The 11,630-nt window shown below is 50.3% G+C and overlaps 1 protein-coding gene and 1 long non-coding RNA gene across 4 annotated transcripts in view; one reads left to right on the top strand and one right to left on the bottom strand.

Annotated features, from left to right (window-relative positions):
* Positions 1 to 1,294: 1,294 nt before the first annotated feature.
* The window catches only part of UBE3A (ubiquitin protein ligase E3A), a 31,295-nt gene continuing 20,959 nt past the window's right edge, over positions 1,295 to 11,630 (bottom strand). For all 3 annotated transcript variants that reach the window (XM_014546577.1, XM_005874805.2, XM_005874804.2), the window contains 7 exons: positions 11,408 to 11,552; positions 8,098 to 8,303; positions 7,329 to 7,493; positions 6,210 to 6,365; positions 6,041 to 6,114; positions 3,766 to 3,909; positions 1,295 to 3,031 (listed from right to left, as the gene is read on the bottom strand). In XM_014546577.1, coding sequence (XP_014402063.1) covers positions 2,911 to 3,031; positions 3,766 to 3,909; positions 6,041 to 6,114; positions 6,210 to 6,365; positions 7,329 to 7,493; positions 8,098 to 8,303; positions 11,408 to 11,552 — 1,011 coding nt within the window. In that variant the 3' untranslated portion in view covers positions 1,295 to 2,910. The remainder of the gene's footprint in view (positions 3,032 to 3,765; positions 3,910 to 6,040; positions 6,115 to 6,209; positions 6,366 to 7,328; positions 7,494 to 8,097; positions 8,304 to 11,407; positions 11,553 to 11,630) is intronic.
* On the top strand, positions 3,868 to 7,461 carry LOC106727592. Its single transcript, XR_001363821.1, has 3 exons — positions 3,868 to 3,945; positions 4,411 to 4,510; positions 7,377 to 7,461. It is a non-coding gene; the product is annotated as an uncharacterized LOC106727592 (long non-coding RNA).

Here is an 11,630-nt window from a genome sequence, read left to right as displayed (position 1 = left end):
CCCCCCCCCCCCCCCCCCCCCGTGCTGCCTCTAAAGGTACGATGTCCTCGCTTCCGGAGTGGCCAGAGACTCCACTGTACATGCGAACCACCACCATGATGCGTCTGTTGGGCCCTTGGATTGCTCTTGCAGTTTGTGGTGAAGTGAATGATGCTGCAGTGAACACACGTGTGCTTTCTAACCGGTGTTCTGGGTTTCGTCACGTGTGTGCCCAGAGTGGAGGTGCCGCTCATTGGTCGGTCTGACAGGTGTGAGGTGGCGCCGCCCTGTGGTTTGAATGTGCATCTCTCTGATGTCTATGGCCCCCTGTGACTAGTCAGGCCTCTGCCCACTTTGTAACTGGGTTGTTTTGGTGTTGAGGAGGCGGCGTTCTTTATAAACTCTGCTGTGCAGACTTCCGACTGACATACTGCGTGCTTTCCTTGTGTGGACTGTGCATGGCATCTGCCAGAAAAACACTGCTCATAGGCATGTTAGAGTTACGGGTTCAAGTTTCACATTTACGTCTTTAACCCACTTTGGGTTTGTCCTTGCACATGGTGCAAGGTGGTCTGATGTCATTGGTCTGCATGTGTCTCTCCAATAATTGAGTGTCTACCCCACGGCACATTTCTGCCTCCTGTGTGTGTGGCTCTGTGCCTGCCCCAGTGCCGTGCTGTTCTGATCACTGTGACCGTGGGATGCAGGGTGATACCAGGCGGCACACCTCCACCTGAGCTCTCGGTCGTGTCCGTCTGTAGGTGTCAGGTGGTTTCGAGTGATGGTGGCTCTGTGGTTACAGGGATGCCAGGACCCAGCTTACCTGCTCTGCAGTCTTGACGAGAACCAGGAAATGCTTTGCAGACGAGCACTGTGGGCTCGGGGAAGGGCTGGAAGGTGTACACGTGTGTAAGGGGACGGGGAAGGGTGGTGAGAGGTCCTGGAACGCGCTCCGCTCCTGCAGGCTCCCTGTGGCCAGTGGGGGAATGAGGAACACCAGCCAGTTTTCCGGGCAGCTGGGGGCAGACTCAGGAACTCAAATGCAGGATTGGGGAAAAGTCAGCCACGGCTGTTGGTACGGAAAACAATGGTAATACAGGAATGAACTCCGTTTTCCCGCCCGCAACTGTAAACCTACTTTTGCTCCACCCTACGTGAGAGTCCTTTCACAACATGACTTTGGGGGTGAGAGTGTTCGGTTCCCTCCTCCTGGGAAGGGCGCAGGGACAGGGAAGGGGCCGCGTGCCCAGGGAGCTGCTCACCTCGAAGCAGTGAGAGCAGCCGGGCTGGTCACTAATCACACTTCCTCTTACAGTATTTTTCAGGGTCGTTTATTTTCCACTGTTTGTTAAAAGTCTATTCTATAGCTGACAACCTAGACGCAATCACATTCACAAACGTCATACAGATGTCATCACAGCAAGCGCGAACCGAAGGGCACAGGTTTCGTCACGGGTTCATCACAGACAACGCCCAGCCCTCTCCTCACCGCCCGCACGAGGGTCCCTCCTCGCGGTAGGGAAAGCTCTGTCCTTCTGCAGTGAGTGGTGGTGAAATGCCGCTGTTTGTGGAGCATGATGGCACAGGACATTCTACATCAACGACTAAGAGAGTTAAAATAGTTCTCAGCGACGTCCCTTTTCCCTCCAATGACTTGAAAGCTGTGCTTTCCTGCCCGTGGCAGACACCTCACAGTCGGTCTGTCGTGATTAAGACAATCCAGGCACAGGCCGAGCACAGCAGCTGCAGCCGAAGGACACAGTGTGTGTCTCTCCTTCGTTAAAAATCCTTGTATTTGATGTTGCAGCGAAAGAAACGAACATCATAGACACAGACTAGAGGGGGGAAGCTACTCACTCTGACGTCCAATAACTTAAGCCTATCTGTACCTGCCACAGCGCAGGAAGGGGCACTAACACTTCGTCTTGGGGACACACAGGGTAGAGGACCGGGGAGTGTTCCCTCACCTGCAGGCCTGCTCGCTGTGGCACGGGGGGCAGGGCCCGCAGCCCTGCTGTCCCTCAGGTGCAGCACTGAGCACGTGCCCAGCGGGCCGAGCAGACAAGATGGAGCCGACACCAAGGGAAGACTGGATTGTCTACTGAGATGCAGGTAAGCAGTCATCACAGGGATCGTAAGTGCACTTCCACATGCTTCGTGTCAGAGACAACACACTTCCTAACTTGCTTGCAACAGGCTGCACGCACCCTTTCTTTTGGCCCAAATGCACTTTCTTTCCCCAGTGAACGTAAAGGACCACAACCACGAGAACAAAGCAGCCCTGGCCTGCGCCCGCGCGGAGCGAGCACTGGCTGGGGGGGTGTGTTTGCACAGGGCACGGGGCGCAAGGAGAGTTCCGAGGGCTCAGGGGCGTTCCGAGGGCTCCCTTCCATCTTTATTGATTCAAGATTTTGCACAGAAAGCTCTTTGGGGACTAGAACAGCAGCGAATGCATCACACTGTTTTCAAGACTTCAAGTTTCAAAAGCAAATTGTTTAAAAAAAGAATACAGTTCCTGATTGGAGTTAGATACAGGGACGCAGAAGAGCCATACTTACTTGAAGGTCACATGGTCTACAGGTGGTGGCGCGTCCCTAGGGGAGCAGTTGGTGGTATATGTTTTCTCAATACTCAAAAGGCTCAACCTCAAGCAGTAATAAACACGAGCAAAAGTGATTTAACCATTAAAATAAATATTCAGAAAAACCTCTCTGTACATACAAGTGAAAGGATAAGTAACACTTTCACGCAGAAAAATAATAAAGGATTTGTTCACAGAAGGAGCTGAAACCTGCTGTCCCAGCCTCGGGTCCGAGGAAGGGAGCACGGACGGGGACTACCGCTCACCACTAGCTCACGGCCGCTGCACGGACACTACCACCACTTACACGCGGGACTCAGAACTGCACTCTCTCCACCCACCGCTCGCGCTCACAGCATGCCGAAGCCTTTGGCGTAAGTGATGGCCTTCAGCAGTCGCTCTTTCAGCTTTTCTTTGCTTGAATATTCCGGAAGTAAAAGGACATTAAAGCAGGTGTGAGATGTAGGTAACCTACAGAGAGAGGAAGGGGGGAGGGAAACGGTAAATCGTGGGAAAGCGCCCAGGAGCACACGGCCCTCCCCGCCCGTGGTCTGTGCAGGACACTGAGCTACTCACAACAGATCCACCTAGTTCAGCGGTTCTCAACCTGGGGGTCGCGACCCCTGAAAATACATCCTGCATATCAGGTATTTACATGACGATTCATAACAGTAGCAACAAAAATAATTTTATGGTTGGGTCACAACATGAGGGTCGCGGCCTTAGGAAGGTTGAGAACCACTGTCCCCACTACAGAGCTGAAATCACCAAAAATTCTTACTTTTAGGTGGAGATCATATTCAAGATTTTAAAGTGCTCTTTAATGCTTATTAGAAAAACTATGTCAGTGACTTGGTAACAAACACTAATGTTACTGTAGAAAACGAACAGAGGGTTTCTGCACATCGAAACCACGCAGTAGGATACGGCCCAGGTAGGGTCCTTACTCACCACAGACTGTTAAGTGACGACAGCCTAGTGCTGACCCACCCCCTCCTGAGCCTCAGTTCACCCTCCTCAGATGGCTTCCGGGTAAAACGTTCCGAGCCAGAGTTTCCAAACAGTAACAGCAGAACATTCTCTGACGCGTCTCGGTGACGTGGAGACCTCTGCCTGCCCCCGGGAGTGCTCAGCAGCATGGGACAGGCCACGCGTGCGCAGGGTAGAAAGCAGGCGTGTTGGCGTGTGCCGCGGGGGGCCATTACCGTTCTGTGTCGGGGCCGTTCTTGGCGATGATCATCTTCAGCTTGCCGAGCCCGCCCACCGGCGCCCGGTCGGTGCCCGTGGTGAACTGCAGGAAGAGCCGCTTCTGCTCTTCGGTGAACGCGTGCACGATGTCCCAGAACTCCCTGCGAGGAGAAAGGACGCCGCTGACTGCACTGGCTGTGAGTAGCTGGATTTCACTTCACGTGTTAGGAGAGAACCCAGGGACTCCACGTAGAACCTTTATCTCAAGGACACGTTTCAAAAGCTTATGTTCATCGTGACATTATTTACACCAGTAAAAACGGGTAAACCTGAGTGACCGACAATAGAAGATAACTATGTAAACTGTGGTATTCAAAATACAGAATCGGTAACAAACAAAAGACTAAACCCAAATGCCATGACCAGGACTTTGATCGGGGTGCGCGCGGGGGGACGATCAGAGGGGGCTGGTCTGTACTTTCCTCCCTGGCCTTCCCACCAGTAAAGCCTCCTGGTAAGTTCATGCTTAGGAACGCTCTGGGCCTGCTTGTGTGGATAGTCAGGTGCCCGTAAACTTGGCAGATACACGAACGCGACCAACATGTGGCCTTTCTGTTAGTGCGACGCTGTTTCTGACCTGCGATGTCTTGGCGCTTCCCCAGGCCTCAGCGCCCAGACCTGTAGCCTGGAGAACAGTCCCAGTGCTCGGACGTGGAGCCTGCAGCACCTCCCTCGGAAGGAAGGACCGCACGCCCCATGCAGGTCAGCTGAGCCCCGACCCTGTCAGTCACCCTGCAGGCGGCAGCCCACCAGCAGTGCTCACTGAGACCAGTCTGGCCATATTATCAATATTTAGACAAAAAGGGGCTTCCACATGATGTGGTAGCCGCATCGATCACATCTCAGGCCCACAGGGCACCAGGACGAGTGAGTGAATGCGGGCATCACCAGAGGCCCTGAGAGGAGAGGGCGGCTGAAAACTGTCATTTTCGGCAAAAAACACCAACCCACATACTCAGGAAACGAACCAAACCCCACGGAGCATAGAGGACACTGTGCCTCAGGGACGAAGGGGAAACAGTCGTCCTCAGAAGGGCTTGGCACTAGCGGACCTGCCTTTGCAGACGACAACCTAAAACAAAGGAGACAGAGGGAAGAGCAGGGGGGCAGGCGCACACATAGGCCGCCCTCCTCCAGGGCTTCATAAACGCAGAAGAGATTAACGCTCAGGCAGCACGGGGAAAGGTGGGAGCGGAAGAGCTCAGTGGGAGCAAGGCTGCCACTCCCTGAAGAGATGGTGGCATCCGCCCAGATGCAAATGCAGCGACGCCAACACCCACCGAAGACACTGCTAGACACACGCACAGAACACACAGCGAGGAGGAGTCCTACATGCCCACCAGCTCAGTGACCCAGAGAGGCAGGAAGTAGACACCATAAAAGGAAAGAAACGGAAAACAGATAAAATGGCAAACGTAGGCCCTCACATACCAATAATTACCTTAAACACAAATGGTCTCCACACACCAATTAAAAGGCAGAGATTGACAGGGGCTTTAACACACACACAGGACAGGTTCTGTTCATCAGACTCCGAGCAAAGAAAGCGACCAGGCGTGAGGAGGGACCTCGTGCAGCGAGCAGGGACCGGCCCACCAGGAGCACAGGGCCCAGTGATTGCACTTGGGGGCATTGACCCCGAGAAATGAAAACCATTTCACATAAAAACCTGCCCGTATGTTCGTAGGGGCTTTATTGCCAAAAGTGGGGGACACCCCGAGTGTCCTGGGACAGGTGACCCGACAGCCTGCGCAGCAGTGGAGTGCGAGAGCTGCTGGGGCAGGAACTGGGCGGGCCTCCAGGAAACGAGGGCTGAGGGAGAGGAAAGGAGGAAGCCTAGGGCAGCGGTCGCCAACTGGTGGCCTGCGAGGTCCGAGAGGTTGGTGACCGCTGCCCTACAGGGTTCTGCTCAGTGAAACAAGCCGAATGGAGACAAATACCCTACAATTTCACTTACCCGTAGAATCTAAAAATCAAACGAAGCGAACAAACAAAATAGAAACAAATTCATAGAGAAACTGCTGGCTGCCAGAATGGAGGGGGTGTGGCTAAGAAATGCAAACTTCCAGCTACAGTCGCAGGTGAAGGACGGCCTGGGAGTCCCGTCGGGAACATGCTGGGAACTGTACGGGGATCACCTTGTAAGCTGTGCGAGTGTCTCACCACCAGTACATGACAACTAGTTCTCAATTTAAGCATTTAAATACAACGATAGGGATTAAAGCTACTCACCTAATCAGAACCGAGTCCCTGGAATAGCCACCGTCGTATTCTGTGGTTTCTTCCAGCGCCTGGAAATCTAGATTCTGCAAATTTTTAAAAAACACATCTTAGCATCCCCTCAGCGCACCACTGCCAACAGCCACACCACACGGTGCGTCCGCGGACGCTGCCTGCTTACCCGGCTTCCGCATATGAGCAGCTCAATTTCCTCTGGTCGGAACAAGTACTTTAGGGGAGATTCATTGGTCACCATATGAAAACCTCTTCGAAAAGCCTTGAACTGTTTTTCTACTGATTTATTGAGAATGTAGTCAGAATAGAGATTGACAAATTCCTGCAGAAAACATTAACCACAAGAACTCCTTATACGCTATACACACCAAACACAACAAGCTACTGGGCTGCACAGCTTTTAAAATTATTTTTATATTTATATTCCCAAAGGAAAAATATTCAAAAGTATTTTTACAAGTCAAATTATATACATGCAAAGGAATACACCTTAAACGATGTCACAGCTCTCTGTGATAGCAATATTAACCTGTAAATAGGCCATGTATGTAAACTAATAAAGATATGTTTCAATTTTGACATTAAACTAGACTGAATATAAAAGCTGGGCATCAACAGTTTTGAGGTTCCCTCAACTATGCAAGCAAACAGGAGACAGCAGCGTGCAGTGCAGTGCCTATGGGGCCAGGAGTCTCATGATTTCTAGCCACAATATTGGGGAAGCAGCAAATACCTTTGTGTTTTACTTGATACATAAGCTATTGCACCAAGTCACAAAAGGGAAATGTACTTTTTTTTCTTAGCATATTTTATCAAAAATTATATAAACACGTTTTTTAAAGGTTGATTCTATATCGTTTTCTTGATATGTTCTGGGTTATTCCCTTGTTTTCAGATGCTTACATTTTGGTCAACAGATGTGGTTTCAGAACACGTCTCAGAAGTGTATGTGAGCCACACGCACGTGCACATTACATGGGGTCTCACTTGTGTGGGGCCTGGCCTCCCTCGCCGTGAGGGCCCTGCCCTCGATCACCCACAGCGGCTGGCTCCCTCCCTGCCCGTCCTCTTTCTCTAAAAGGCCTTTAGTGTTCAACCGCGGGTTCTCACACCACCTTAGATCCCAGATTTACAAAACAGTGGCTACTGCATTGACAACTCGGTTACTTGACTTGTTGGGGCTGCGCCTGGACTAGATTAGAAACTGCTTTTAAAATGACACCCACTATATGTTTTGAAATTCTGTTCATAAAGAGACAAACACTGACGCAGAAACATGCACTACCTTCCGGTTTTCGTTTGTAATTGGGATCTTGTCACCATTTTCCTTCAGGTCGTACATCATGGGGTTACCGAACAGATCCGTCTGCGATATCTGGAAAGTGATCATCATGTCGTCCTCCACGCTCCCCTCGTACTCCAACAGGTCCTTCAGGCTCTGGAACAGAACCTGACAACAGACATGGAAGACCAAGGTCACCACGGAGCCGCAGACTACACCCTCTGTAATACTCTTGGAAGAACAGACTTGGACCATAAGACTGCAACACAGCACCCTGGCCGGCGTGTTCAGTGGTTAGAGCACTGGTCCGCACCTGGAGGGTAGTGGGTTGGATTCTCCGTCGGACGGCTTGCAGGTCCGACCTCCACCCTCAGGACATGTGTGGGGAGCAACCAATTGGTGTGTCTCTCCCTCCCACCCCCCGCCCTCAGGAAAAAAAAAAAATCAATGGGAAAATTTACCCTCCCTCCTCGGGTGAAGATGAAAAACACACAGTTCCCAACATGGGAACTGCAGATGGCGGCGATGTCCACTCCGTGCTCAGGAGCCCGGTCTCAGGGCTGGGAGGACGGGGGCGAGGAGACACACCGACTGTGGCCCCCAGGCCCTTCCTCGTGGCTTCACCGGGTAACCCCGTGGGATCAGCCCCCCAGAACCTGCCTGCGGAGAGCGGTATCTATAAAGAACCCCGAGGCTTCCCAGTGCTCATGGACGCGGACAGGAGACAGCGCTGGTGCTGGCGGAGACCCTGACGCGGGTGGGGGACACTCACCGGGTGGGAGTCGCCCAGGTCCCGGAACGTGCCCTTCTTGCCCATGAGCTTCCTGTAGACCACCATGGGGAAGTGCACGTCCAGGATGCAGTTGTTGTAGATGGCCAGGCCCAGCACGATGCCGATCAGCGTGAACTGGCCCTCCGTTTCGAACGAGGACGGATTGAACCAAAACAGCTTGGTGTTCTCATCGTAGGTGAACATGCCTGTAAGAAAAGGTTTTGTAAAATACAAAATATTAAAGACTGAGGAGCAATACAAACAGAATAATTACACAGGTAAACACACATAATAGGCATACGAAAATGTTTATCTCTATTGCATTAGCACTTGAGAAACCAAAGCTCACATATATGATGATTACAAATTGTGGCAAAGGTAGCACTGTATGTAATTTTAAAGAAGCCAAGGAAACAAGCAATTTCTTTGGCATTTACCAAAAAGTTAGATTCAAGTTCTCTACTCTTCTAACACGAAGTTAATTTGCATTCATACTTTATCCACCAAATGGTTGAAAAATGCAGAGAGAAAAGGCTGTATTTTGAAAATTTTTCACTTTAAAAACATCTTTAACCCACATGTGCTGCTTTAAAGCACAATTCTGGGTCGTGAAGGGAAAGTCTGTTTTTCCAGAAGTGTGTCCAGCACCTTTCTAACCGAGTCAGGTGATGCCAACTCCATGCCCTTCGATAAACGCGGATTGTGTCCACAGCTCAAAGCTGTCTGATACACTAATTCTGAGCCAATAAATAAAACAAACGTTGTTTGTATTCACAGTCCCCTTTCAGTTTTTATGGCCTCCACTATTCAAAATCCAAGCTTGGAGACCTTTCTTTTGTCTCATTCATTTAAAAAGATAAATCTTTGGTTCTGCCTATCTTAATAACCATTACTACCCTTTAAATGAACATCTAAGGACAAGGTTAATCTTGTAATTGAAGTTACAATATTTTATTTTACTAAAATGTTTTTCAGTTGCTATTGAAAACTAAATAAAAATAGTTTAAGAATTACATCTGGAGCCCAGCTGGTGAGGCTCAGTGGTTGAGCTCTGACCTATGAACCAGGAGGTCACGGTTCCATTCCTGGTCAGGGCACAGGCCCGAGGTGTGGGCTCAAACCCCAGTGGGAGATGTGCAGGAGGCAGCCGATCCATGATTCTCTCTCATCATTGATGTTCCTATCTCTCTCTCCCTACCTCTGTGAAATTAATATATTAAGAACAAATCTGGAAAAAATGGGGAATTTCAAGTACAACAAACTTCAGAAATCAATACAGCACGTAAATAAATAATCAAATTTTTAAAAGCTTAAAATGTCTCATTTTCATTTAGCTTGAGTGAAATATAAAAGGAACCTTGAACGAGGACATTTTTCTAAGACAATGTAATGGTCATGAAGTGACAGTTTGGTACCATCCACTTTACACTTGGCTCTCACATTTTTCAGGTCTAAAGTAGTACAACTTGCATGGCCAACGGAAAGCTTCCTTTGGTTATAGACACAGTATCCGCAGGTCAAGCCAGTCTACATGCTCCCAGGTCATTAATACAGTTAATGGCACTTCAGACGGATGCCCTTGGTCTCAAAAGCAACCACCTACAAACGCCCCATGTGCCCTGCACAGGCCACTGCTCCGTCTGCAGGAAGGTCCCACACGTCAGGGCTCAGGCACCAGGGAAAAGCCCCATAAGACAAAGGGTGTGGCTCTTCTGAAATCTTTTTTGCTGTTTCTCTGACCGCATTTCAATCACCTTCCATCAAGTAGGATGTGTAACGTGCATTTTTCTTAGTAGTTCTGCAAATACCATAAATCTAGAGCTAATGTCTAACATTTCTAGGTGCATGAGAAACTAGTGCTGAGGTTGCCAAATGTATGAAGCTTAAAAATTAATTTCCTATCTCAAAAAGGGCATGATTTTATGTGTCTCACAGGTTTACGCTGAACACAGTACTCACAAATGGCATGGCCGTCTATGAGTTAACGTTAGCCAGAATGCAGAGTCTTCCCACACCTGTGTGGTCAGGAACTCGATGTCTCGTTCCATTGACACGTGTACAGGCGACAGGCTGAGCACAGGGCCAGAAAAGCCAGCTCAGCGCACACCCTGGGACCAGCAGGCAGCAGCTATGGGGGCCTCTGCGTGGCTCTGTGCCCCATCTTCAGGTTCTCGGGGCACCTGGAGTGGGAGCCTTTCCCTACGACCGTCATGCACTCCATGTAACAGTGAGCAAGTGGCCCTAGCCAGTGTGGCTCAGTGGATAGAGTGTCGACCATGCACTGCAGGGTCCCGGGTTCGATTCCAGTCAGGGCACATGCCTGGGCTGTGAACTGGTTCACCAGTGGGGGGCGTGCAGGAGGCAGCTGATCCATGATTCTCTCTCATCATTGATGTTTCTATCTCTATCTCCCCCTCCCTTCCTCTCTGAAATCAATAAAAACATATTTAATAAATTAATTAAATAAAAGTGAGTACGTGGTTCCAGTGTAGACTCGGAACCAGCTCAGAACTGGTCACTCCCTGAGCCGCTCTGCTACTCGATCGCTGTGACTCAGAGGAATTCCACTTCTTCCACAAGCAGATCACACGTTCCCACCCTGTGCTCCACGGAAACGCTCTGGGCGGCAGTGACCATCAGACGTGGGGCAGGAAACGGCCTCGGGCTCAGAAAGTGGGGGAACGGCCGGGCACAGACCTGGCTTCCGGGGGACCAGCCAGCGCTCCCACACCCGGCACGACGCACTCACTGCCGTTCTCACACTCAGACCACTGTTCTGTGAAACTCTTGTCTCAGAAACGCTGTGAATTTGATGAATGTTTTAGCCCAGGGGTGGGCAAACTTTTTGACTCGAGGGCCACAATGGGTTCTTAAACTGGACCGGAGGGCCGGAACAAAAGCATGGATGGAGTGTTTGTGTGAACTAATATAAATTCAAAGTAAACATCATTACATAAAAGGGTACGGTCTTTTTTTTTTTTAGTTTTATTCATTTCAAACATTGAGTTCCTGACCTATAGTTTGCCCACGGCTGTTTTAGACTAAAAAGAGCAAAGGCGGCCTCCCAATGGGCCATTCTAAAGAGCTTTCCGTTTATTTACCCACGAGGTGATCCCCTGCATGAAAATATTTGGCCGAGTGATAGCTAAGGAAGAACTTACATGAACGAGTGAGGTAGGTCAGTCCCAGGAGCCCAGACTCCGTCGGGGTTGGTGTGCCGAGGGAATCGCACAAACCATCTGCTGCTGCCCTCCTAGTGAGAACACCACACTCCCAGGAAACCAAGTCTCCGCTCAGGGAGACGCCTTACCGATGTCGGGGTTGAAGATCTCCTCCACAACCAGCTGGAAGAATTCTTTGGAAACCCCTCCCTCGTCAACTCCTTGTTCTCCTTCGAACTCCACATACAACTGTTTCTTCAAGTCAGCAGGGTTCTCCATCGCGATCATCTCTAGCTGGGGAGCGAAAGGGAAGGGAGGTGACTGTGGCGTCGGGCACAGGAACGCACACACACGAGAAGCAAACACGAGGGC

Source organism: Myotis brandtii, unplaced genomic scaffold (assembly GCF_000412655.1).
Source record: "Myotis brandtii unplaced genomic scaffold, ASM41265v1 scaffold4517, whole genome shotgun sequence".
Classification (NCBI taxonomy): Eukaryota; Metazoa; Chordata; class Mammalia; order Chiroptera; family Vespertilionidae; genus Myotis; species Myotis brandtii.
This window is presented reverse-complemented; position numbering and strand designations above follow the sequence as displayed.